The 27,368-nt window shown below is 35.5% G+C and overlaps 1 protein-coding gene and 1 long non-coding RNA gene across 2 annotated transcripts in view; both read left to right on the forward strand.

Moving 5' to 3' along the window:
* Positions 1–4,544: 4,544 nt before the first annotated feature.
* On the forward strand, positions 4,545–10,551 carry LOC146761423 (uncharacterized). Its single transcript, XR_014944095.1, has 3 exons — positions 4,545–4,744; positions 9,953–10,037; positions 10,422–10,551. It is a non-coding gene; the product is annotated as an uncharacterized LOC146761423 (long non-coding RNA).
* Positions 10,552–12,416: 1,865 nt separating this feature from the next.
* The window catches only part of TRDN (triadin), a 199,312-nt gene continuing 184,360 nt past the window's right edge, over positions 12,417–27,368 (forward strand). The window contains 1 exon segment of the mRNA XM_085541752.1: positions 12,417–12,932. Coding sequence (XP_085397878.1) covers positions 12,911–12,932 — 22 coding nt within the window. The 5' untranslated portion in view covers positions 12,417–12,910.

Below are 27,368 nucleotides of genomic sequence, written 5' to 3' on the forward strand. Positions count from 1 at the left end.
AGAAAATACTGGGCTTTCTGTCAGTAGTGATCAGGTGTAAGCAGCAGTCATCTGTTGTAAAACCCAGTAAAGCTCTAATTGTCACTGGAATTCTTCCATCTTAATATATAATTAAGGTGGAGGAACAATATACCATATTATGTAACTGTCAGAACACTCCGATAAATTATTTCCATCACCAATAGCTCATTTGAGCAGCCTTAAAATGTGCTCTTGTTCTCCATAACATGACTGTGGACAGTACAAAGAACAAGCCATATATATTTAATATTGCCCTACTGGTTGTGAATGCAAAAATAGCTTGATTTGAAAGGAGAAACTTTAGAAACTCTTTCAAGACTAAAGTGTTCATACAAATCACTGTGTTAATTATATAGCCCTCAAATTATTCAAATAGTCTTTTTAGTGGTGAATTAATCAATTTTAATCACTTGAAAAATAGCTTGTAAGTTTTTTTTTTTTGTTTTTGTTTTTTAATATAAAAATGTGTCAAACTGTTTAAAATTCTCATGGTGAGCTTATATTTAACAGTGCTGTTTTATTTCCTTTTAATAGTGACAGATGAGAACTCCGTATGTTATTTTGATGTTGAGCAACAGACACAGTAGGTGATTGCAGGTGTAAACCTCTTCCACTGGGTTCCAGATTCTTGTAAAGACAGGTAAAGCAATAGTTTATATTTCACATTTTTGTGTTTCATTTTAGATGCCTTTGCCACAACAGCCTAACTAAAACATGTGCATTAAAACCTCTTTTTTAGAGCTGTGGATATAAGTGGCTCTCTTATCTGAAAGGATGGCAGAAAACAAATCTCAGGATGAGGATATGGGAATGCACCTGGATCAGAACTTGTCATTTGTAAATTGTTTGATATACCCAGATCTGTTTATTACAAACACAAGTATATTCAAATTCTGATGAGTGTTAGCACAATTTTAGGTATTGATATGGCCGGCTCTTATTCCTCCCAGTGCCTGCCCCCAGATCAGGCATATCTAGCCAGTGGCCTAGGAACAACATGCTGCTACTGTTCAAGTTGTACTTAACATATCTGGGTTCCTTACTGAATTATTGACTCCCAAAATGTCCAAATACTTTTATGATTGACATAGCCAGAACTCAACAAAACTAATCAGTCATCACAAGGCCATGTCTCTAAGAATGTTTTAAAAAGTGTCAACATTTATTTTTATGAATCTTCTCAGCCCAGAATTTATGAGCATGCATGATCAACAGCTCCAACTAAATATTCAGAAAGAAGTGAAGCAGTGTAACAATTCCCATTACCACAGTATTCCAGAGCTTATGCAGTGGCTACCTGCAACACATCAGGATCTAATCATGACATAAATGAGGATATTTAGTGTAGCACTACTGTGAAAACTAAATTTTTAGAAAATCTATAGAAATAATTGGTATCAGGGTGGGAGTGAGAGGAGGAAGGAGGGGAGGGGAGGGGAGAAGGCGGAATGTATTTTGCACAGAAGTGTTCATTTTCTTTCTATCAGTAATAATGATTGGGTACATTGCTGCTTCTGTGTGAAGCTACCAGCTAACGCTTTATTGATGAACTAACCACAGAACTATTTTATGGTATGTTTGCAGTGGTCCAAGGAAGTGTAAAACAAACACTTTGTCTTGATACACACAATTATGGAAATAAAATGCAATTTTGTGTCATATTCAATTTCGGTTACAGTGATATAGCAACAAATAGAAAATGAGAGCAAGATTTACAAATAAATATTACAGAAATATTCTATGTGCTTTCACTTTGAGATTAACAAAGAAGTAAGGACTCAATCTTTAAAATGCATGGCATGTATTCATGCATTCTTTCCAAAACCTGACTGTTTTTCTGGGGGGGTGGTTTTTTTATTTTTTTATTTTTTTGGGGGGAGGGGTGGGGGGCATGATTTTCATTTGCTGAAATATATTTGGTGCAAGGACTGACAAAAATTAAGTGAATAAAATGATTCTTTTCAGAATTACCACTTCATACTAATGTTTTCATGTAATATCTTGAGTTTACAATTATTGATTACATATTCAGTGCAAGTATACATGCAATGGAGGCATATAATCTGCATTAAGTGTTCTAAATTTCTTGCAGTTCTTACTTGCTTTATCTGAGATGCATAATGATCTAAAGATTAGGCTCTGATTGGGTTGAGTGAGTAAGAGGTTTCTTAGTGCCAGGGCCTCTCCAGGAATTCATTAGCAACAGGTGATAGAATCTTCCTCAGTACTTGCTGCAGTGGGAGAGGAATAGCTCTCTTCAAAATATTCTTGTTCATCATCCATGACATCTGTTTCATTAGTCACCAAGGAAGATAAATTTTTAAAGGAATACATGATTTGCAGTTTTGGTGCCACTCCACTTGGAAGCAGCAGAATGGAAAACAAACTCCTTCATGGACTACTTCTTGAAACAGCACCAAATAATTAGTAGAAATAATATCCATTGCTAAGTATTCTTGATGTGATATCAAACATATATCATAGGGACAGGTACAATGTACCATAAATGAACTTCTATTTTCATTCTCTATAAAACACTTTCTATTTCCTCCCATTTATGTTTTACTGCTAGCATAGAAGTGAAGACTGTATTTTAGATTTACCTGGCCACAGTATCGCTGCCATTGAAGTGGTACAACATAAACTGTTTGGATGTTTTTTTTTTTCTGTGTTGCATACATACATACACACTTGGTTCAGTTCTTTGAGCATTAGATATTGCTCTTCTTAAGAACTCTGACAAAAATTTTGTATGATCTTTTTCTGCCTTCTTGAGACAGGACTTATAGCATGCATATCTAACTTATCCACACTATGCTCTTAATATAGTTTATGAGAAATCTTTCTGAAATATTTTTGATCTTTTTACATGGTATTTTATTCAGGAAGGAGCCCACACACCTTTGTCTGATTCACTATGATCAAAAGGAACAATGTGAAAGAGTCTGTAAGTTGGTCTTTAGACCTGAAGGAAAGCTGACAACACGGAGAAATCCTTTGCATACAGGCAGGACTCAGAAATTTCAATAAATGCTAGTGGTGAAACTTTAACTGCCCAGCAATGACTGACACAGATGTTATTTTTGCAGATAACAGTCCTATGGTACATGAAGCATTAGTCATGTCTTTTAAATAATTCAAGAGAATATTAATATCCTCCAACTGCCTTGGACTTAAGAGTGGCAGGTGTGTTTAAATTACCTTCCGGGGGGGTGGGGAGGGTGGGGAAGAAACAAAACACAAAAATACCAACAACCAACGGACTATTCAAGACATAAATTTACTTCAGGACCACCAGATTTAAGTACATGATCCTCCACAGCTTTTGATCCAAAGGAAAACTTTGATATACCTTACATGGATGGACAAGTCAAAAGAGACTTTGGTCTCTTCCTAATATGTATTGATGGAAATCTCTTCAGAAGAAAAAACTTAAAAAGATTGTGAGGATTCAGTCTGCCAGTGGCCTTTCCTAGTTTCAGTCAGGAAACTGCTGTAAGAAATGAGAGTTAAAAAGAGCTAATAAAACAAATGTGCTGGCAGGCAGAGTGGTGTCAGGAGGACCCATTTGACAAATGCTGTTAAGGGAGCTGGAGGCATGCCTTTTTCAGAGATGGACTGTATGTTAGGCTGACAAGGACGGGAGAATGCGATTGTGCTCCTGCTTGTGGCACGCACCTTGCCCTGCCTCTACCTTACCACCACCAAGACTGCACAGCACCCAGCCTTTGTCATGCATCTCTTTGCAGTATAGGAGATGTAAATGGGATCATGAATATTAGCATGATGTTGGTGATGTGTGAAAGGTGCATGTGCTTGTTGGTTGTTCTCTTCCAGCTTTTGTGTAGTTTTGATGCCATGTTGCTTTCACTGCTGCTGCAGCCTTGTTGCATTCCTCACCTGTCATGCTTTGTTTCATAGATGTAGAAGAGAGAATACTTTTTTGCTCTGCAGTGTGGAGGAATACTGCTATCTCTGCCTTCTGCAGAAATTAAGTAAAACTCTAGATACCTTCCCTCTCTGAAACAAAAAAAACAAAAACAAACAACCCCCCCCCCCCCAAAAAAAAAACAAAACAACAACAACAACTACAACAACAAAAAAAAAAACAACAAAAAAAAACACCTTCACTTTCAGTTGTCTGTTACCTAAGTAACAAGAAACAGCTTCTCCTTGTTCATCATCAGGAAGCACTGTGAGATGGAGTGAAATCCAAGCACCAGGCTATGCTTGTTTCACAAATGCTTTCACCAGGTATGAATGACAGCTTGTTTGAACTATTTCAATGGCTCAAAAAGAAGGAGAACAACAAGTGATCACAAAATAAATCTTCCAAACATCAGGGATGCAAAATGGGATTTTGTGGCCAAATACCCACTTAAAAAAATGTTTACAAATTTAACATACAAAGTAAAGACATAACTATTTCTGTCACCCATAGAAAATCCATGAGCACAAACTTATATAACTGGAGGCCAAACTCCCTTTATGGAGAAACTACCCATGTCTGCATCTGGGCTGCTTTAGGGTGGCACTTCACCCTGCAGGCACAAGCTGCAGCAGCTCCTTGGCAGCTGCAGCCCGTGCCAGCTGTACCAGGGCTGCCTGCAATTTTCTCAGGCCCTGGGAATGTGATCAGGAGCTTCCAAAAGTCCCCAGTGTCCTTGCTTTGCTGTCCAAGCCCTGGAGACGCAGCTGAGGACATTCTGCTTTGTGTCTCTAGGTAATTCTTTTATTTTCATTTAAACAGTAAATTTGGAAAGAGCAATGGTTGGGCTATCTCTTCAGTATTTTTGCATTCCTTTGTGTTCAGTCCATCTGTTTTCTGCTATTCCAGGGAGGCAGGGGGAAGATTAAGAAGGACATGGTAAGTCTTAGCGGTATCTGCTGTACAAACAAGTATTCTTTATGGTTTGTATTAGAAAGTTGACTTGGATGTATGTTGGAGCTTGAGCAGGAATCTGATGTGATTGACAGTGACAAATGGTGAGGTACTATTCAAGGAAAATTAGTACATACCTGCTATGATGAGTAGTAAAGGAATTAATGCTCAAGTTTATTTCTCCTTTAAAAGATCCTTTATTTTTCAGAAATACCTTTTTCAGTTCAGTTGCAGCTGTCAGCACTGATTGGGTTGAATTAACTAATTCATATATTTTACTCATGCTCTGTAAAATGTCTAAATAGCCTAATGAGAAATGTGTTTCAGTTTTCTTTTTAAATAGCAATAGCATTGATAATAACAAAGCAGGTCCTTCATCTACAGTTCTCACTTTGATCTGCCCAAGACTGTAGTTTGAATAAGGGAGAAAAAAAAAAAAAAAAAAAAGAAAAAAAAAAAAAGAAAAAGAGGAAACAGAAAGAAGTATAGTTACTATAGTTACTGTTAACACAAAAATATGTTTTCTTTAAAATTCTCTATTTTCATAGATTAGTGTGATATTATGCAATATATTATGCAATTTACTTCCCATGGCTTGTAGTTGTCAAGACTTTTGCCTTCTTTATACCTTTTTCTCCTTTCCTCTGTATCAATCTCTCTCTGCATACTTGTGACAAATAACAGATGCCAGAGAATTTTTTTTGTCACAGCTTTGTGTACTGTTGAGTGGAAGACTGACTTTGTGGCATGGAAAGGGTTAATCACAGCTGCAGCCTTTTGTATTACATGAGTCAAGGAATTATTTTCAATTGGACATAGCTGCCAGTTCAATTCCAGGAGCTGATATCTGTCCCATCTGTGGAAATGCATAACTGTACCAAGTTCTGATATTCCAGGGAAAACATGGACTTTGAAAGTATAGAAAGATCTTCTGTAAATAACAGCACAGGAGAGACAAAGTGTTTTCATGACTACTTAGAGACACAAACTGAATCACACACATTCGGGAGATCTAGAAGTTCTACCAGTTTGCAGGAAATGATTAAGGCATGCAAATTTCCTAATTCAAATTACCTAAGTCAATCTCCATAATGCTGTTTGTTTAGCCTAGAAAAAAAAAAATTTAACACAAATCCTTAGTGTTTCCTCTTATAAGAGCTAGGGAAGAATTAAAATCTGGTACTCCTGAGGCCTTGGCTGGAGTGATTTATGAAGTCTATCTTTTCTAATGTGACTGAGAAGGACAGGTCAAAGCCTGTGTGCCTAAGACCACATAAACTTTAACTCAGTACAACATAACATAATATAACTTAATGGAATATAATGCAAAAAAAATGTAATAACAAGCCACAAGCAGAAGACAAATAACTAAATGAAAATAAGGTGATACTTTTCCTTGTTTGTTAGGGTCAGACTAAGTAGACAGTCTTGAGCAACCCCAGTAGAGTTTACAATAGTGAAGATATGTAGAGAACTAATTTTGCCCCATGTTTTTTTTCAAGGTACTTGGCACAACTACATGTATTTTTCTTTGTCTTTTTTGGCTGCTTATGTCAGCATGCTCAAATATGAGCATATCTGGAAAATATATATATTTTTAATGCTGATTGCTGCAGATTTTTATTTATTTATTTTTTCTTTTTAAGAGTGAGATCTGAGATAAACTTGAAATGTCTCAGTGTAAATTTTCAATTGGGTCTGAATTTATGAGCTCAGAAGCAACTCACATATTTTGCTACATATATTTGTGTGATGAATGAGGGCTACTATGAAAGTAATGCTCCTTATTTTGGCCCATGATATCTGTGGCAGTAGAGGTTGAACTTTCCCATCAGTACCCCACAACAAGTTGTTGCCATGTGACAGATGGCAGCAGAGGGGTCAGTCAGACAGAATGGCATCTGACAACAAAGTGTGTATGAAGCAAAGGTGTGCCACTGAATTCCTCCATGTGGAAAAAATGGCACCAACTGACATTCATCAACACTTGCTGAACACTGGTGGTGACCAAACAGCAGATGTGAGCATGCTAAGGCAGTGTGTGGTGCATTTCAGCAGAGTGGTGACAGTAACAGTGATCACCTCTTCTGGTGCAGATTTTTACAAGTGTCTCATACAGGCTCTTGTTCACAGTTGTCAAAAATGTATAGCTTATACTGGTGGTTATTTTAAAAAAGAGTGTCTTATAGCTGAGGATATGCTCTATCATATAGTGTTGCGCTCTTTGTTTATGTTGTAGTTTCCATGGAAATAAGTGGCACTACTTTTGGAGAGACCTTCATATTTCTGAGTCATGTGATTTTAAAATAGGAAATTGTTTTCAAACAAAGTTTTGAAAAAAATATTATTTTTTTCCCCTATTCTTAAACAAAAATATATCAGAAGGCATGTAGTCATCTTCCTTTGAAAGAGTATTTTTGATCAGGAAGCACTCTAAGTTTGCTAGGACGTTAGAACTCTTCTCACTCAATATTACGTCAAAGGCAGCTATTTTTGACTACTGCTATATTCTGTACACCATTAACCTTGGATGCAGCTTTTCTATGGAAAAAGACTATTGAAGTGACTTTTTGACATTACATCTTAAAAAGGATTCAGTTTCAGGTATACCTTCTTCACTACCCTGGAGGCACTCTGTGAAAATTTCCTAGATATAAAAGGAAACACACAAGTATTGTAATAACAAAATATCCATTTAAAATAGCAAGAATAAAGTATATTAAATGAAAACAAAACAAAACAAAAAACAACATCAAAAACCAAAAATCAAAACAAAACAAAAAACAACCAAGGCACAAAATATGGAATTGCTAAATCTCATTCAAACTCATCTAAGTTGGCATGCATGCTTCCTGAACTTATCTTAGTATCACAGTAGAGTTAGAGAAAACACACCTAAACAAGGAAAGTTGCTCCATACCACTTTTTCTTCACTGTCTTTCTACACATATATCAGAGATCGTAGAATCACAGAATCACAAGGTTGGAAAGGACCTACAAGATCATCTAGTCCAACCGTCCTCCCTTTATCACACCTACAGGAAGACCCCTAAACCATATCTCCTAGCTGCCTATCCAGACACTTCTTGAACACTGCCAGTGATGGCTACTGTACCACATCCCTGGGCAGGCTAATAGAATCATAGAATCAGAAGATATCTTGTAACAATCTTGTTTCCTGGGTTTGAAACTGTCTTATAATCAGTGGACCTTGTTAGATGTTAGAGATAGTTAATCACAATGTCACACAGACTGAAGTTACTTCAGCAGTTTGGTAGTAGTATGTATAATTGGGAGTATTGCCTACAGTAAAGAGGAACACTCAGTATCATAGACATTTTCTTGATATTTTCCTGCTTACTTTTTAAAGTGTAGCTTTGGAGAAAATTCTTTCTGTGAAACCTAACCTGTGAAATGTCCCTTAATGAGCCTGGAGTGCCAAGGTGATGTGACCCCAGTGTACCTGCCAGCTGTCCCCCAGCAAAGGTTGATTTAAATTCAGAACAGCCTTCCTACAGAGAGACAATCTTAATTGTATTCTGCACTCATCTGTCAGTACTCCACGTTAAATGTAGGACAGATCTACCACGGTGTTCAATTAATTGCCTCCTACACATTAAAGAAGGAGTTTATAAGTATTATGTATCTAAGTCATACTGAAAAATGATTCACACTGATTTATCAGAAGGTCTACAATTTATGGTTTATAAGAATGTTTTAAATGTTGCCAAATTTAATCACAATCAGATATTACACCTAGATCTTTTTTGTTCTATGTCTATAATATATCCAAAGTAAGTCTAATTTTGTCTTATTGATTCCCAAAATATTGCAACTCTCATTCATAAAATATTAATTGTGAAAGAAAAGCAAGTATTTTAGAATTTTATTAATGCTCCATAGAAGGTCAAAACAACTGTATCTCTGACTAATCACAAGGGCACGAGAGTCTGAATCTGCTCTTGTTTTAAAATGAAAAACAGAGTCTCATTACTGCAGCTGAATGAAAGTCTCACTTCTAAGTAGCAGACAAAAAAAAAAAAAAAGAGAAAAAAAAAAAAGAAAAAAAGAAAGAAAGAAAGAAAGAAAGAAAGAAAGAAAGAAAGAAAGAAAGAAAGAAAGAAAGAAAGAAAGAAAGAAAGAAAGAAAGAAACAATAAAAAAGAGTGGAAACACCTAGTTCAGAGGAAGCCATCCAATATCACCCAAAATACTAATATTTCTTCACTTCCTGCATATACTTCTGCACGTATTGTTAATATTCACCAGACTGCGTACGATCCACTCCCTCTCTTGCTTTATACCTCCTCCTGTATTTGTCCTTATCAGATAATTGCTGACTATTTCTGATTACAACATACTCCCAGGATTCCTCAGATATATGGGAGGTAAGGTTAAGTATCTTGTCTATGACCCCGCAGTGATGAGCATGCACAAAGATATCAAGTCTTTTGATTTTCCTTAGTTTGATTTTGTAGTACTGAACTCCAAGAATTTCTCAGTAATGCATTAGAAGACAAGCTCAAATTTCATTCTAAATTTTCTTGTTGACCAACAGTTTTACATAATGCTTCCTTGAATCAGTACGAAAGACTTCCTGCTTGATACTGAATATTTCAATGTGATGTATTGTATATTCCATCCTCTAGTTCCTTTTTAATAAGATTAGGTAACCCAAGAATCATCTCATAAAATATCTGTATACTTCTACTTTAATTATATGAACAACAAAACATTTCCAGGCAAAGTCATTTTCCATTTCTATGATTTTGTTATTCATCTAAAAGCAGGATTTTATAGTACAGCCTTTGAAACAATAAGCCTCAGAGTCTTCCTAAAATAAAATATTCAAATAAATAAATGATTTTATTGGATTCATTAGTTAGGACTTTCACTGAACAACAAATTATCTAAGATCAAGGCACATGATTACATGCAAACATTTGGAGCAGCATACAGCCGCTGTTAGTAAGAGTGTTTTCTCTACTCAGGAAGCCATAAAGAAAAATCTTTATTTTATTTGTATTTAACACAGACTTTTATATCTCAGGAAACTGGCATGAGAAGGGATTCAAGCCAAGAGCATTTCCCCATTGTGTCTGAGACCTGATGGGAAGAAAATGAGGAGAAATTTTGTGAGTCCAAGTTTGGATATTACTTGTAAGAACCAAAGTAATTTTATGTTTTCTATTTATGTTATGGTTAAAAATATGAACAAGGAGGGAGAAATGACATTTTATACAAGGAGATGTCCTATCAAATTAAACAGTGATGGCTTCCACCAAAATGCATTCTGTGTCAGCTTACATACTTTATGGGTTGAAGATCTGTAAAGATATTCTGTTGGCCTTCTGCATAATGTAGATTTCACAGTTTAGCATTTCTGAAACTCCTAAATTTGAGCCAGATGCTAAACTTCAGATTTTAATGAAACTTTTAACAATGCCTAAACTTGGTTTTCAGAATTTATCTTGCCCAACCATCTAAAGAAGAAATATAATGTTCTTTATAATTTTCAGATGATGAATCTCATGGGTCATGAACAAACAACAGCAGAACCTTGTTTACCTGGTTCTTTGTATTTTTGCAAACTCTGATTATCTCCAATAAATGTTACATCCATCTGCCTTGACTCTGACCTCCCTAGAGAGAACAAATAAAACTTTCAATGCGTTTGCCTAGAGCTATATTTTTTGTAAGATATTTTGTGTACTATAGCTTTAGCCTCCTTCAAGACTGAATGTTTTGCATCTAGAAAGAATGCAGAAGTTGCAGAAACTGCCAAGAAATTCTTTCTGGCCACTGGGATGAAGCATAAAATTGATTTCCAGTTGGATTCTCTCGCTACCTCTGCTCTTATATTTTGGTTTCATAATATCAGTCGTGAATGAGGGGAGAGCAAAAAATAGCAGCAAAAGAAATAAAGCATGGAGGCAAGAGGGCAAGTGGTAGGACCTGAAATGGAAACAGTGAAGGAGGGATAACACACATATATGGCTGTCCATATATTATATTTTATTGTCCGTGTTTCAGGATCTTTCTACACAAGGACAAAATTCAGGCATGAATGTTTTCTTCGGTTTTCTCTTACTATATGGCCTAACTAAGCATTTATTACTTCATTTGAATGGTAATACAAATGGAAGCAATTTTGACTTTGCAATATTTATTAGCTCTGTTCTTGGGGTGTTTGGCTGAGGCAATATTCCTCCCATCTCAAGCAAATAGCTGACAAAATACAGGTGACCCAACTTACATAATTGTTCACATAAAATGGAATTAAGCGAGCTGAAGACAGAGAAGTAATTAAGGACAAAGACTTTGTTTCAGTATCACACATCCTAACACACTTTACTAACTACTGAGCTATCATGGACTGCTGTTCTGCTGATGTGAATATAATTCCTCAGAACATTTAGGCTTTCATGAAAAAGCATTTTTCAAATGAATATGTTTATTTCTAAAATGTTTTTGTCAGCCTTAGTGAGAACAGGCTAAAGGAGTGAAAGCAGGAACAAGATTATGATCAGAAATCATTGAATACTGAGCGCCAAGTAATCAAAACTTAGTGTAATAAATTTCATCAGGAAGAAGAAAGGGAAATGAGCATTTTCTCTGAGCTTTGGCTAGAAAATGGCTGTCATTTTCTGATTTGTGTCAGGTTTGAAGAGTGACAAGGTAGAAAGAAAAGTCCTGATGGTGACTGTAAACCTCTGCTCAATGAGCCTTCATTTCTGCCTCTTGTGCCCTGAATAAGCAGATTCCCTTCCTTGTACTCTGCCACTACCTCCTGGAGGGAAGATGAGAAGTGCAAATGCCAGCCTCTGTAGCAGAGCTGACTATAGGTTCCCTAGTAAGAACTGTTTAAGATGGTTTCTGATTTCATGTGACGATGACATTTATGTAGAAGCATGCTGGCTTGAGGGCACATTTTTTTGCTAATTTCATTTTCAAGCTCTGCCCACACACATAATACCACAAGTGTGAAATTGTAAGCAACACGCTAAATGGATTGCTCAAGGTTTTAAATTATTCTTTTTACAATTGTTAGTGTTTTTATTCCTCTAAGTTTGTTTTCAGCTTTCTAAAAACTTTTTTATAATCACCAGTATTTTGTACTAAATTTAATGCTTCCTATGAATTAGACCTGTGAAAAATCTGTTTTGCTTAATATTTTGCATATTACCTTGATGAATTTGCTGCATATAAGCTATTTATACTTTCAAAAGTGTTCAATAATACTTAAATGAACTTCACAAGTATGTACATTAATGTCAGCATATCAAGAGCCTTCCAAAAAATCAAAATAAAAATTAACAATTTCATAGGTTTAAAACGGTCCCTTTATTAGCTCTGTAACTGTGATTAAGAATCAAAGTGGGAAAATTACCTAAATTTACCCTCCCCCTTAGTCAGCAGTAAGCTGCGTAGGACCCTCCCCAAACCAAATAAGGCCAGGAAGAATGTGCTAAGCATTGAGTGTGCTAAGAATAAAGTTGAGCTGGGGAGGATAAGGTTACTTTGAACTCCATATTTCACGTTTCCTGACATACCCCCAAAGAACACCAACTATGTTAGTGAGGCTGCAGGAGCGTTAAACAGCTCTTTCCCAATTCTTCTGTTTTTTGCTGCCTCTTTGTGCTTTCCTGTTTAGAGATGAGCCTTTTTGCTGTTTGTCTGCCATGTGCATTGTTCTTAGGATATTAGAGAAAACATGCTGAAGACTCACTGGGAGGCATGGCTATTTTTGTTAGAAGCTGATACTTAAGACTGAGCTTGAAGTATTGCTGCTGGAAGGCCTGAGGTTGCTTGGGGAGGGCAGAAGTCTGTAGAGGAAAGAGAAAGTTCAGAGGGGCAGAAAAGAAGAACAAATAGAATTAGAAAAAGTGGAGGACCTCCCTCCTGCTCACTCTGCAGCTCCTGCAAGAGTGAGCAACCCGAAGGTATTAGCTAAGCTGCCACTGTAGATCTTGACCTTTTTAACAGAGTATCTCTTACCATCATCATCATGGCCGAGGTTACAGCAGAAGGTACGGTAACTATTTTCAAATATAATTAACCAAAAATGATATGTACTTTGACAGTGCAATTGAGCTGGTGTGTCAATATGATTTATTGCTCTTAGAATGCAGTGCTTTCACTCCAGGATCATTTCATCTGTTTGCTGGGTTGCTTTCTTCTTCTCTTTCTTGTCTTTGGGTTTTTTTATTTTGTTTTGTTTTTTGTTTTCAGTTGTGGACAGAATTCTTACCAGTTACAGAAGCAAGTTCTTTGTGCACCTCTAAAAATAGCATTAATCTCATATGCAGAGCAGCTCCATTGGAGTGATACAAGGAGAAACGTCTGAATGCCAGGTGTTTCCACCCTTAATTGTTTTCTCAGGTAAATCACTGGCAGTCCCTTATGGGCAGAACTTTTCCTTAGTATAAACAAGGGAGCTTAGTTTGCTGGCCCTGATTTTTTAGTGGAATGCAGAGCATTTGTGAACTTCACATCAGGTTACTGCAGGGTAAAAGCTACCAATTCTTCAGCACTTATTCAGGTAAACTTCTAAAAGAGTCAGTGAAAGTTATACAGAAATAATTATGCCAGAGTGATGCTTGCAAGAATGAAAGGCAGTTGTATCAACTTATAAATACTTATTCTCCAGTATGAATATTTAATACTTTAATATTTCTTGACCATTCATATTTAAATAACATTTAGATGCATAACAATATTTTATCAACCAGAGTGAAACAGAATATATTTAAAACACAACCTTAAGACTACTTTTTTCAGTTGAATTTCATTCGTCTCTTTCAGTGTTTATCCAGATGTAATGACAACATAAAAAACAGACAAACCCTACAAGCAAACAAACAAAAAAACCCACAGAAGTTTAAAACAGTCTTCTGAAAGTTATTTTTATTCTACTTGTCAAGTTTAAGTGCATTTCAGTTATCAATCAGTAATCAAAGTTATACTTTTCAATTTATTATTTTTAAGAGGATCTGTATTAAGCAGTATTATGGAGTGAATCAAATTGTCTTCTAAAAATTCCTGTTAGGGATATGTCAAACTACAGTCATTGATTTCTGCTAAACCACAGAAAGGAGACAATGTGGGGATGATTTTTTGGTCACAAGCTGGATGGATCTATAAATCACTTTCAAATTTGTTGGAAATATTGGTTACTTTGTAGTTGTCATCATGAAATTTAAGAAATATTTTTTTCCTAAATGTTTAACCCCATTAATGTTAGAGGAGCATTGTGGAATTGCTTCTTGAAAGGCTCTCCAAGCCAAACATAACAACAAACAGGATTATTTGAAATTCATAGCAAGAATAAAAGACTTTTCAGTCTGAAAGTGACTTTTCAAATACCTTAGCTAATCAAAAAAAGAAGATAAAAGATCCAAGAAAGCAAAAGCAAACAAGAAAAAAAAAAACAAAAACAAAAAATACCCACAACCAAACCAAACACAGGATCTGAAAATGTTTTTATGGTGTTTATGAGTGCTCCTTAGCTGTCACACTGCATGTCTGCGTGCTTTTTTTTTGTCTGTGCAAAGCAGCAGACTTCAGGTGACAAGAGGCATCAATCAAGTCCTCTGTACCTGACCTTCAGCAGGACAGGCAAATTCACCAGAGTCTGGCTGTTATTTTGTATATTTGGAATTGGCTTATGTTGACTGGCTGATTTTTAAACTTCATCCACGAAACTGGAAATTGTACTCATGGTAGAAAACTAAGAATTCAGTCTGTGACTAATGTTCCACTGTAGCTTATTTTCCTCTGGGGCTACTCCTGGCAGTCACAAAGCAGTCTGAAAGTTCAGGTCTAAAATTCATCATCTTACAGTTTCAGCAAACAAACACACACACACACACAAGTATGTCTTGATTTATATAATGCTTTTTTTGTTTGTCTGTTTGTTTTTGTTTTTTCCTCATATTACTTCCCAATCTGTGATTAGCTCACTCTTAATGATTTAACTGGATTTAAAATCCTTGCTCAAAGTGGTTGGAATTCTAACCTCCATTTTATAACGTCAGCCACATCTCACTCTTTGTCCCTGGAGTACCATTCTGACATACAAAAGAGTACTCTAGTAGTATTCTACAGCAGTGTGTAAGGAGCTGTATAGGCTTTGGATCTGACATGGTCAGTGTGGCTACTAGTTTAGGGAGGTGGTTCAGCCTGGACATGCTGATACCATTGACACACATCTCAAGATATCTTCTGACAGCCAATGCCATGGCCTATGGTAGGCAGATACATTGGCCTGATAGGGTACACTTTCAGGTCAACCTCACTACAATGACAATGACAAAATTTTGCTTAAAAATGTGTTCACAAAGCAAAGACTCCTTGAACTATAAGACACATATGCTGCCCCTACATTATCATAACCACAAATTGCGTGATGATCAGATTTACTGGTGAAGTGTACCTGGTGAAAGGCAAAAAGTAAGAGAAGACAGCAACCTATAAATATCCTGAGAAAACTGCCTGGACCTAGGTATTCTGCTGGTAAATATTCAGAAGATTCCAAGGGATTATCTTCAGCATCCTCTTATTACATGTAACTGCAATTACAGAGTTGCACTACTGAAAGCTGGAAGTCCATAAACCATGTACAAATAGAAGTTCAGTAGAGATACTGACTACTCTGTAATGATCTCAGGATTTGTAGTAGTTGTTATTTTTTGAAGTTACCATTATTATTAATTATCATTATTATTATTATTTCACCTGCTACTGAGATTTCTTTAAATGTTAGAGACTTTTATGACTACTTAGGAGCTTGCCTGGAATGACAGAGGTATCTATGCTCCTATGCTACATTTATGAAAACAGGGATTGGACTGGGTTCTATGACACACAGAATTAGAGCTGCCACCACTGAAATATGAACACAGAAACCCCTGCTGCTCTGAGAAATGGCTTGTACCAATGTACAGCTTAATCTGTATGTGTATGATAGCTGCAACAGCTGCCCTATAATTGGTCTTTTCTAATAGCCCTATCTAAGACAGGTCACAGAGCAAGGCTGATGGACATCCTCTGTCACATTTTCCTCCCACAAATCGAAGAATGAGCAGAGGCTTAGAAGCATTCAGAGCTCCTCCTTGCTGCAAAGCACTGGAGACTGTGCACTGATCTCTTCCAGAGAGGTGAGGAGAGCAGAAAGACAAGGTTTCTCCTCCAGCTGTTTGTCTGCCACAACTTATTTCCCCAGTGGAGCAAGAGAGAAGCAGGCATCAAACAGAAATGTGACAATGAGTCACAATTTGGTCCTTATTTTATTGCTGAGAGCTATGCAACTACACATTTCCTCTTTCTCAGAGTAGGCTGCAAGGAGACAGGTGAGCCCTGAGGCTACAGGCAGCTTGTCAGTGACAAACTCCAAATTAGCATCTGACTTTTGGTCCTTGTCTCTGGCTGTTTGATAACTACAGAAAGTTTTAAGATGTAGAACATTTCAAAAAGCAGATTTAATGTGATTTGCCAGTTTGAAGATGAATATACATTAAACCTGAAAAATATGGGAAATAACATTCAAGATCCAGCAGGTAAAGTGATAAAGACTTCTGGTGGGCAATGGCCAGAAACTAGCAACAGTTTTCAGAAGGCAGTAACTTCGGCAATGTCACTGTTGGCAAGAGTGAAACAGCTACTTTTCATGGTAATTCGCGAAACGCATCTAGTTCTGCTGACAGCAAAAGCAGCCTAGGTGAATGATTTAGGTTAGATTATTTGGTATTACCATTCATTTTGATTAAGTCATGTGAGATGTCCTTCGGTTAGACAGAGTTTTTATAGAATTATTTGCAAGAAGACAATTTGCAATATGAAAGGATACAATCTTTTTCATGCCTTAAGTGTTGACAAAGAAGAAAATAGAATGCCTTCTGCAGGGAAAACAGGAAATAAAAACAGGATAATTTTGGCAATGACTTTTTTGAAGCGATCAGTCTTCTCCCATTCAAAAGTACTGGGTAAAGTCAACAGCCTTATTATCTGGAAAGAAAAAGAAAACTCAGGGCTTTCTGTAAAAATATAAACCTTCCAGGACAACAGAAGCTTCATATTCTCTCTGAAATTCCACTGAACTTGGATTTCCCTCTGCCTATGTTTTGAATACCTGAGCTGGTTGGTCTGTCTGGCACTTTGTGGGCCCTCTTGTAGCCTGCTGAGGCAAGCAGGCCTGTGACCAAATTTACTAACCTAAATCTCAGGCTTAAAAATTAGAGGGCATTTTTACTCACAGCTGCAGCACGTTGCATGCATACTTAATCAGTACAGAGATCCTTAACATACCCTTACTTTAGGGATCCCACTGGAAAGTGAAACTAACTGGACAGTAGGAAGACTTAACACATGTAAAACAGCACAATCTAATGTGTAGTGACACTGCCCTGTGATGGTCTAAAAGTTGCCTGTTCACAGCTAACTTGTGTTTATCAGTGTGTAAATGGTGTGAATACAGGTTGGATCATTTATTTTATTATTCTTTTTTTTTTTTTTTTTTCTTTCAAAAAAGAACATTGTGCTCAGAAGCATTTGGAACATATTTTATGAGTACTTGCACAACAAGAGAGAGATTTAAAAGCCTGGTAACATTTTCAAATTATTAGTGTGTCCAGCTCCTGCTGATTCCAAAATGAAACCTGTGCAACCTGTTAGATGCTCAAAAGTGCCAATCAGGCACCTAATCCTAGAAAAAAAAAAAAAAAAAATCTATTCTATAAATGTTTTGAGAGGTTCTGCTCGTTGCCTACAATGTAAACAGTAAGGGGTGGATTCATGCTGCTTCTGCTGCCATAATTAAACCTTCAAAATCTGAGCTCTTTTCTGGAGATCAGAGTTTGACTTAGGTTAAACTACATTTCATAATGCAGGTCTGGCATCAGTCCAGGACACACTGAGGACAGAGAAACTAGAGTTGCCCTCTGCAAGGCAGGGCAGCTGCTTTCAGGAATGGCAAAGCTTTCCTCTCCTCTCTGATGTCAGTATTGGATGTTTAAGCAGATTGAACTAGTGGACAGTATTCACTTTACTGGCTTAAATGACATTTAAAGCAGGAGAGGGTAGATCACTTTAGATTAAAATAATTGAAAAATCTTTTAAATCATGAATTTTAATCATAATTTAAATCAACAAACAAGAAATATGGATTTGAAAACAGCCATTTTAATATCATTTTAGCATTTGTTGTTCAGGAAAAAGAACAAAAATGAGAGACTGATTCCTACCAGCTGATTATTAATACTGCTGACTGGATACAGACATTCTCACTAAATTTGTTCCTTTTAATCTTAGAGAGAATGTAAATGAATATGCATTAAACAATTCTATTGTTAAGAAAACATTTATTCAGATTTTTAGTCTTCACATGCTTTTTAGTGTGTGTGTGTGTCTCTATGTCAGAAAAAGTACTGTATTTTTTTCTTATTAAATAATGGTTTTATTTCTATTTGTAATTTCTGTCAAGGTTAATTAAGATGAAAATTGAAGTTCAATTAAAATGATGCAAACATAGCATTTTTAAAACTGTGTATTTGTATACTATAAATGTTCTGAATATATGGGAGAAGTTAATTTTATGTTGAACATGTTTTGACAAGCTCAACAACTTATTAAACAAATATGGTTGTATTTGTAATTTTTTCCTTCCACGTGGACATATGCTAGGACTCATGTTCTTTCATGTATTGTTTATTTGAATCTTAGAGAAAGAACACATATCTATCTTTTTTAACTTTTGGTTGCTTCTTGACTCAAAATAGGATAATAATTGAATTCAAACAATAAAATAAATTGAAAAGAAGGGAATTTTCTTTGCATTTCCAAACTGCTTTTATACTCTCAAAGAAGTGGTTAGCTTTGTCTGACACTGGTCTGGTTATCCAGGTATTTCCAGCAGCCTGGTCATTTATTTCACTTTCTTCACAACTTTAATGGCTTGATCATAGCTTTTCATTTAAATAGAAGTGAATTCATTAGAAAATAGTATAAAAGTGTAGCCCTTATCACACATTCTCTTACTTTGAAATTAATTTTTAAAAGATTAATTTTTAAAATCATTTAATAAAAACTTCAGTTTGTGATTCAAAAAGTAGCAGCAATTATATTTCCAGCCTTCCCAGAATGTAGCATCATTCGAGTAAAACTTTTGAAGAATTACTGAAAATGAATGTTGAAATGTCTTCAGCAGTTGCAGATGCATTGATAGGTGAAAAACAGCAACAATGGCTAAGATCACACTGAGAACAGAGGACATGAAGTAGATAAGGGGATCTGAACTTTAAAGTCACCACCTCTAAAGACTTAGCTTGAAACTATGAATGGCCAGCTGTGCTTCTCATCCATTTGATTCCACTGCCATGTTCTCTTGGCAGCTTTAAATGTTTTAGTTCAAAATTCTGAATATTTTATTTTTTGGTCTTAGTCCTGTCTTTTTATATAAATCTTACGTTGGTGCATTAAGGCTTTAGACCATTGCATGGGAATGTGCAAACACACTAGATTTTGAGGAAAAGAGCTGAAATAACAAAACAGATAATGTAAGGCATAGAATGCTAAAAAGCAAAGCTGTAGAAAACACTGTGGATTTTTTTTCATTGAAAACTGTCTCATACACTAAAACTAACCTATGTTACAATTACAGTCAAAACAGTTCAGTTGCTCAAATCGTGGTCAGCGCTGTGCTTTACCCTTAGGAATCTGAGTGGGAAAGCTAAGGTTTTATGTCCTGAATATTAGAATAATAGAATAATAGAACTTGAGTCCTACGGTTAATTTGGGCTTTTTTTAAATCAGTTTTACAGCACACGAAGAATTCATCTCCGGCCTGAAATTTCTGCTTGGTGCTACACAAAATCATTTTCCACAAGAAAGAAAATACAAAATGCCACGCATAGAAAAACTTCCTCACTAGAGAAGTCTCCTTTTTCTATCTTCAAAGATAGTTTTAAAAAATCCTTTACAAATATGTAATGAGTAAAGACCTGCTACTGCCTGTACATGCTTACATTCTCACATCTTCAAAAGTATCTCTGTACCTTTGCCTGGAGTCAAATTGTCAAAGGCACAATGAATTTCAGGCTTTGTAGCCTCCTTTGGTATGTAAATTAACTTTTTTTTTTTCCTTTATTCTATTATGTAGATTTAAGTTGTGGTTCCCTTTGCATGTCAGGAAGGCTAAATCTTGTTGCAATCTCTGCTAAGAGGTTATTCACAACTGACACAATTTCCATAAATATAGTTTTCTGGTAACTATTTTACTGTTTCAGAGGCATAATTTTATACATTATTCAAATGTTAATATCCTCATTTTACTTGGACCTTTTCCTCCTATATTGGCTAGATCCTTAGCTGTTAGTTTTGGCTTCAGATTTATCTATGTAATTCCTACTGAAGTCAGTTGAGTAGATACATAAGCATATGTGACACATATTACAACAACTTAACATCCCACAATGACAACATCACATGTATGATAAAGTTCAAGCTATCTACTTCCAGCGATTCTAACCAGCAATTGTAACTTGAAATCAGCATAATTAATTTCAACCTTTTCTGCCTTTGTTTTAAAAGAAACTTTAAATCTTTATCTTCTTAGAGATTTTTCATATTGTCATTCATGATAGGAGTTAAAACTGTGAGCATTTCACAAGCAGATATAAAAACCAGACTCATACCTTTAAAAAATTACTGTTGCTTTTCTTTTTTCAACACGGATATTAGTGTGACACAGTTAATGTATAAAAGTCTCTGACAACCGTGGCCCTTTTCTGCATGGCACAGCTACATGACTATACCATATCACCTGGTGCAGAACCACTGAACACTTTTAATGCTTCTAATTTGTGTCACAACCCCTATCAAAGTTCATCAAAAAGTTATTTTGGTAGTGGAGTATGTATTCTGAAGTACAAGGATTTCTTCTGCTTCAAAAAAGAGTGGCTTGACAGAGCTCAAAATGTTTTCTCCTTTTCCTTTCTGGTATCAGTATGTTCATTTTTTCTGCTCCCGATTCTGCCTTGCACTCAGCACACATATGCTGATATATGTGCATACACTTCTGGCAGATACTGTCCTCTTAAATGGGAGGTGACATAGTGGGCATGGTGAGGATGAGTTGATGGCTGGACTCGGTGATCTTAGAGGTCTTTTCCAACCTTTATGATTCTATGATAATACTTATTTACAAACGTTACAAGGTTTTAACATTTTATCTCCTGTATCTGCAAACTCAACCACTTTCATTATTATTTTCATTTGTTTACATTTTCTTATTACTTCTCAAATACAAACATCATTTCATCTTTCGGGTGTTCCTTCTTTCTCTGAAAATTCCCAGGCAGACAGATGATTTAGTTTGCATCTTATTCTTAAAATAGGCGTATATCAGTTGCATTGGAGAAATTCCAGTGTCAACTGTAATCTGCTGAAGGAATAACTTTCTAGGTGAAATTATTTAACTAGCAAAAAAATCCTCTTTATAATGCTACTATGTGTCTATTTCCTAGCTGAAAATCTTATTTTCAGCCACTTTCACCTCTCCCTGTCATTTTGTCATTGCATGAATAAGGAGAATTAAGGCCTTTCTTCTTGTCCTGTAGGAGGTCTGCAAAAACTTGTGCAGACATTTCAGCTCCTGGTTCTGTGGCTATACAGGACATAAACAAAAATGGTTATGATTAATATTAGGTCATTCTGTCAACAATTAGAAAGGAGCAGCGAAATAAAGCTCATATTAGTAAATCCTTAGAAAATTCCCTAGATCTGTTTCCCACCCAGCAATACTCATTTTCTCAGATACCTTAGCAGCCTGTGACACTGTATAATGTGAAGATCAATCCCTAGACTGAAAACCGAAACCAAATAAAATCACATATATTTCTCTCTCTCTCTTTTTTTTTTGACTATAGCCAACTAAGATCAAGTTAGATAAAAAATGCATGATGTCTGCTAAAAAAATGCAGTATTTACAACAGCCTTTGAATTCCTAGTTGTACACTATATTCCTCTTTCCTCAGTTTTCACCTTTTAATGCAAGAAACACTAGAGCTACATGCGTTTTCATTTAGAATTTGCTTTATTTAAGTAAACATCAAGTAAGCACAAAAATATAACATTAATGTATTTTAAAATAGAAGATTTTGTGTATACTTCAACTAGAGAAATGAGAATTTTAAAATCTTCAAGCCTAGTGCACTCCATGAAGAACTACACCCTTAAGGTCTGCGATTTTGCAAGATCATGTTGTAAAACCTTCAGCAGCTTCAGAGCGCTTTCAAAAGCTTACTTCATAGTAATAGTTGTCACATTAGTTTCCTCACTGATACAGATTTTGTCAACTATCCCTAAAGAATATACAAATAAAAAATACTTCCTACAGACTCACTAATTCAATTAGTGTCAGTGAAAACTCTGCTGAATTGTTTGTGCTTATAGAGAAACTTGTAATCTGCACTCATACATCACATTCCACCACTTTTTTTCTACGTCAATTCTATTTTTATTCTACCTTTCCCATATACTGTAAACTCTTTTACATTTGAGGACTCACTGAATCTGTCAAGCTAATAACTTTAAAATCACTATTGTTCTTGTTACTAACACAATCCTTGTTAACTTTAAGGTTTTGTTGAGAATTGTTTTGCTTTGTATAACTGAATAATTTGAATTCTTCAAATGGTAGATACGCCCACTTAGATCTTTCATTTATCTTCATGGAGTTTGCTAAATCTCTGGATTTTGTTCAGGAAAGTACTCTCTTGTTTTCAGGTGTAGTCAGGACTTGCTGTTTGCTTTCAGCATTTCCTTTTCTTTCATTCTTTTAATCAGAAGAATCAAATGTTTCTGCTATGTTAAATGTAGAAATATTATCTTTTTTTCTCACAGCGATTGGAGAGAATATTTTCAGTGATTTTGAATAACACTAGAACTACAGTAGTGTTACATTGACTGAAAAAATAGAACATGTTTTACACAAAGCAGCATATATTTGTAGTCTTTTATTATCAGTAAATTGCTCACTAATTTCTGGTTTCAAAAATATTTCCAACTTGCATATGTTCTATGAAAGAGAAGGAGTATGATGTGGGAATTTAAATTATTGCATTTCTTACTGACTTTATAACCAGCATTTCATCAACAATTTTTGGACAAAGATATGAAGCATGTGAAGTTCCCAGCATGTAGACTACTCGTTCTCCGCAGATCTCTTGCACAAGTATAATTTTACTGGCTTCAACTCTACCTTCTTTACTTTCCATGTCCATCATCAGAATTCATTCAGTATAAACGTAATCTTCCTCAGCTTTCCATAATATAAATATAGCTCAGCTCTTTAGCTCTTTTTATCCTATGCTTGTGTCTGCAGAGAAGTAGCACCTGTGCAAAGGTGATACTAATTGCAGGACACCGTGAATTCTGGCATCAGCTGGGATAGAACCATGCTGTGCAGAACACAAACCCCAGAATTTGTTTTTTCCATGACAAGTTCCTTTCTGTGACATTTTCCTTATGCTCACAGAATTTAATAAAGGCATTTTCAGCACTTGATCACAGGAATGAAGACCTTAATAAGCACTAGATATTTAATGATCTCCCATTATTGCAGTGGTTTGGAACAGCACCCACTGAGGACAGAATACCAAAGTACTATCGGGTTGCAGTCCGCAAGGTGAAAGCATTTCTTGAAATGGAGAAGAAAAAAAAAATCTAGCTTGACCAGTTGAAAACCAAGTTCCTCCAGTAGATGTCTCATAAATGTCCCTTAAAAGCTAATAATACCATTTCTGACCTAATCAGCAGCTTTAGTGGGAGGTAACTGTTGATCTGGGCTTGGAAACAGGCTCAGCTGTAAATGAGACATCAGTCTTATTTAAGTTTTATTTCCCTGCTTAGGTGCTGTGAAGCTTTTGTCATAGTTCTTAATGGTGGAAAAACCCTAAAGGCATTTTAACATTTCTCCAATGCTTTGCCAAAGTCAGCCTGCCTGTGTGGGTCCTGGTGGTACACAGTATGCTATGCAGTATGTGGATATAGTTCTTTAAGAATTTCATCCTACACAATTTCTTTCACACTTCCGCATGGCACCTGGCCTAAGGACTAACTTAAATAAAATGCCAAGAAATGATCAAATTTCTGTGTTCTGCCTAAGTTTTGAACCTCTAGTTTCTTCCCTTCCGGTAAACTGATGAAAATAGAAGTCTTATTTAACTTATCACCACATTTGATTTTTTTCTTTTCGTACTATTTGTGCTTTTATTTTCATTCTCATTACAACAGGGTTAAGTTACAGTAGCAAATGTCCAAGGGCTTGATTCTATTTCAGTATTCTACCATGTGAATATTGCTCCCTATTAGTCATTCAATTATTTTATATACACTTTGTGTCTATTCTCGTCTTTCATTATAGTACTTTAATAGCATTCTGAATACCTTCTACTTTTCTGGAGATGAATTGTGTTAGTGAGTGAAAGATTATCATTTTTGTGACCATAAGAATATTGTCAGTGTAAGCTGTAAGGCTGAAATATCGACTGTAATGTAAATGTTCATTTTCAATAACTGTGAAAGTATGCATTTTTTTATTTATTAGTACCTATCTAATTACAGCTGAAGCTGCACTCTATTGATATAATAGAAAAGGAAATTAATAAAGGAAGGTTAGATAATGAATAGGCCTTTGACTAGAATATAACAGCCTGCAAAATCTTGCAAAGATATACACAGAATAACTAAGTAGCTCTCCAAAGCTTTCTTAAAAATTTAGAAAGGACTATCAACTTCTAAATCTGCAGAGGACGTCTCTATCTCTTTTCATTATACTACGAAAGATATGAGTTGAGGCTGCAGTGTTAATATTAAAGAAACTTCAGAGAATTGCTTGAAAGTTTTCTGAAGTAAAAAAGTAACTGTAGCTTTGATATACTTAAAATCCAAGATAAAAAAAAAAAATAAAAAAAAAAAAAAAAAAGAAAGAAGAAAAAAAGAAGAAAAGAAAGCACTGAAAGAATCTTTATACACGCATTGAATGTTTACAAACACCTTGTAAAGGCAGGCAAAGGAGATAAACAATAGCACTCAGAGAAAATCTGTGGTGTATTTTGCTGAAACTGTACACAGTGTAGAGGTATAACAAGCCAAAAGTTAGAAGGAGAGATGTGGGATCAGTTCTGTATTCTGCCAGATTTTCAGTATGGCCTTCACTATTAATTTAATTGCTTCATTATTTCATTTCTTTCAAACAAAAGTAGCATGATCTTACCTCATCATGAGCTGGTGGGAAGATACATGTTGGAAGACTAGAGGCAAAGAAATCCAAATCTGAAGGCCTTTAAAAATACACAGAGTAGTGCTGTGTGCTTTGTATCTGACTTGGGACACTGTGGATGTTTAGTATATCTGAAAACACTGGGTTTTCATGGGACATGTTTAAGCATCAACAGAAGGTCTGTGAGTACTGCATAGGTAATTTGAAAAGTGATAATGGGCTGAAAAAATGTCCTTTCAGGTACTGTTTCTGTTTCACTGATATAGCCCATGGTTAATCAAGGAACAAAATTGTGGTTTTTTGCATTTAGTTGAAGGGAAGTGGGATTAAATTGACACAAATATGTATAAATATTCTTTTCAATCATCATGCTTGAACAATGTAGGTATGCAACTTTGCTCTTCTCTTTTCCTGTTGCCATGAGAGTCAGGGTATGAGGCACAAAAAAGCTGCTGACTGATGTGAGCTGCCTGAAATTTTGTAGAGGTCTTACAAGTGTCTGATATGCATGCGAGGCACCCTAGCTGGGATGAAGCTTTGCAGCACCTGCTGTTTGCATGGGCTACAAATATTGGATCTCCTATTATGTGGATTTGCTATTGCAGAGAACTTGTGGGGGGTATTACCATTTGATGACAACAGAATGGTTTTGTGATGACTTTGTGCATGTTTCCAGCAGTTGCTAAACATTATTTGATTTAGAATCCATGAAATGAAATACGGAAACAATCATTCCAACTAGATCAAAATTTTTCCCTGGTGTATCTAATTTTCTGTTCCAGTTAGCAGTAATATGGCAAGGCCATCTTAAAATGGAGACCTTTGTTTTCTCAGAATTCAATATTTTAAACTGTGCTGAGGTGAGATTTTAAGTAAATAAATTTTTTTTATTATTCCATTAGAAAGTGGAAAGGCTTAACTCTGCTCTAAGATACATCACTGAGATTTGAGGATTGTTTTGCTGAAGTATGCTTAGATGTACAGTCTTCCATGACCAAATAAGGGGGAAATGAGTATCGTGTCTAATGTTTTAATACAGAGAAACTGAGTGAGGCTATGACCTCAAAAAATATTCATATTCTGAAAATGTAAGTAACCGGATGACCTATCAATGCATAGTGCAGAGAAGTGCTCAGAAAGGGCGTCTCAGGGTTGTTTCAACAATTATGTTCCATCTTTATGCTCGTACTAATTAGAAAAATGTGATTAAAATGAATTAATGAACATTTTGCAGTATTCTATGCTCTGCACAGACATATATAGTTTGAATTTGTTTTGTAAAGCTAAGAATCTTATATCTTTTTTTAAATGTTGTATTCTCCCCATTTTGGTTTATATGCTCAGGAGCTCAGTGTAAGTGGTATAAAAGCATAGTCTGTTAAGATAGATACTAAGAATATTTTTAAAAATCATCATTTGAATTAGATATTTTTGAATCCTGAGAGGACTTTTATATTATTTGTCACCAAATTAATTTAAGGGACTGTTAACCTACAAGTAAATCTTCGGAATTAAGGTGTCACTTTTCTGAATCATTTAACAATCAAACCATGTTTAAATTTTTTATTTTATTTTTTTCCTTTCCAACAATTGAATTAATACTGAAAACATTTTCTTCAGATATTATAGCTTTTATGTGGGTACATATTTATATTTTCAAGAGTGTAGTGGAAGCCATTTTTGCTTATTTTACAGCAAGTTAATACTGGAGAAATCAAAATGGTTGTATGATGCAATTACTGTATACCAGAAAAGGCTAAAGAAATTGTGCTGCTCACATACAAATAATACAGATATCAGGCACACGCACAAAAAAATAATAGCCTTTCACTTCTTGATTCTTTCCATGCCTTTAATACAACTTACATCTTTCAATTTAGAGTTGCTTTGGAACTGGGAATTTCAGTTATAGTTTGGAAATAAAACCATTAGCTGTTTTAAGTGTGCACATCAAAGTGATGCTTTTCATGCAACATTATTTATTTATTTATTCATTTTCCACAAGAGAAATAGTTGACCCCCAGCATCTGAATTTGGATTTCATATCTTCTTCAGATTAATAGCAGTGGAGAGGTACAGAAAAGTATTTGCCTGTTCCTCTCTTGTTCTAAACTTGCCCATATATAAAACAGAACAGTCTTGCTGTCACTAGGCACAGTCTTACATATTTGGGACATGAGGAGCATTT

This window comes from Coturnix japonica, chromosome 3 (genome assembly GCF_054131305.1).
Source record: "Coturnix japonica strain WE chromosome 3, WE-NBRP24, whole genome shotgun sequence".
In the NCBI taxonomy this organism is placed as follows: domain Eukaryota; kingdom Metazoa; phylum Chordata; class Aves; order Galliformes; family Phasianidae; genus Coturnix; species Coturnix japonica.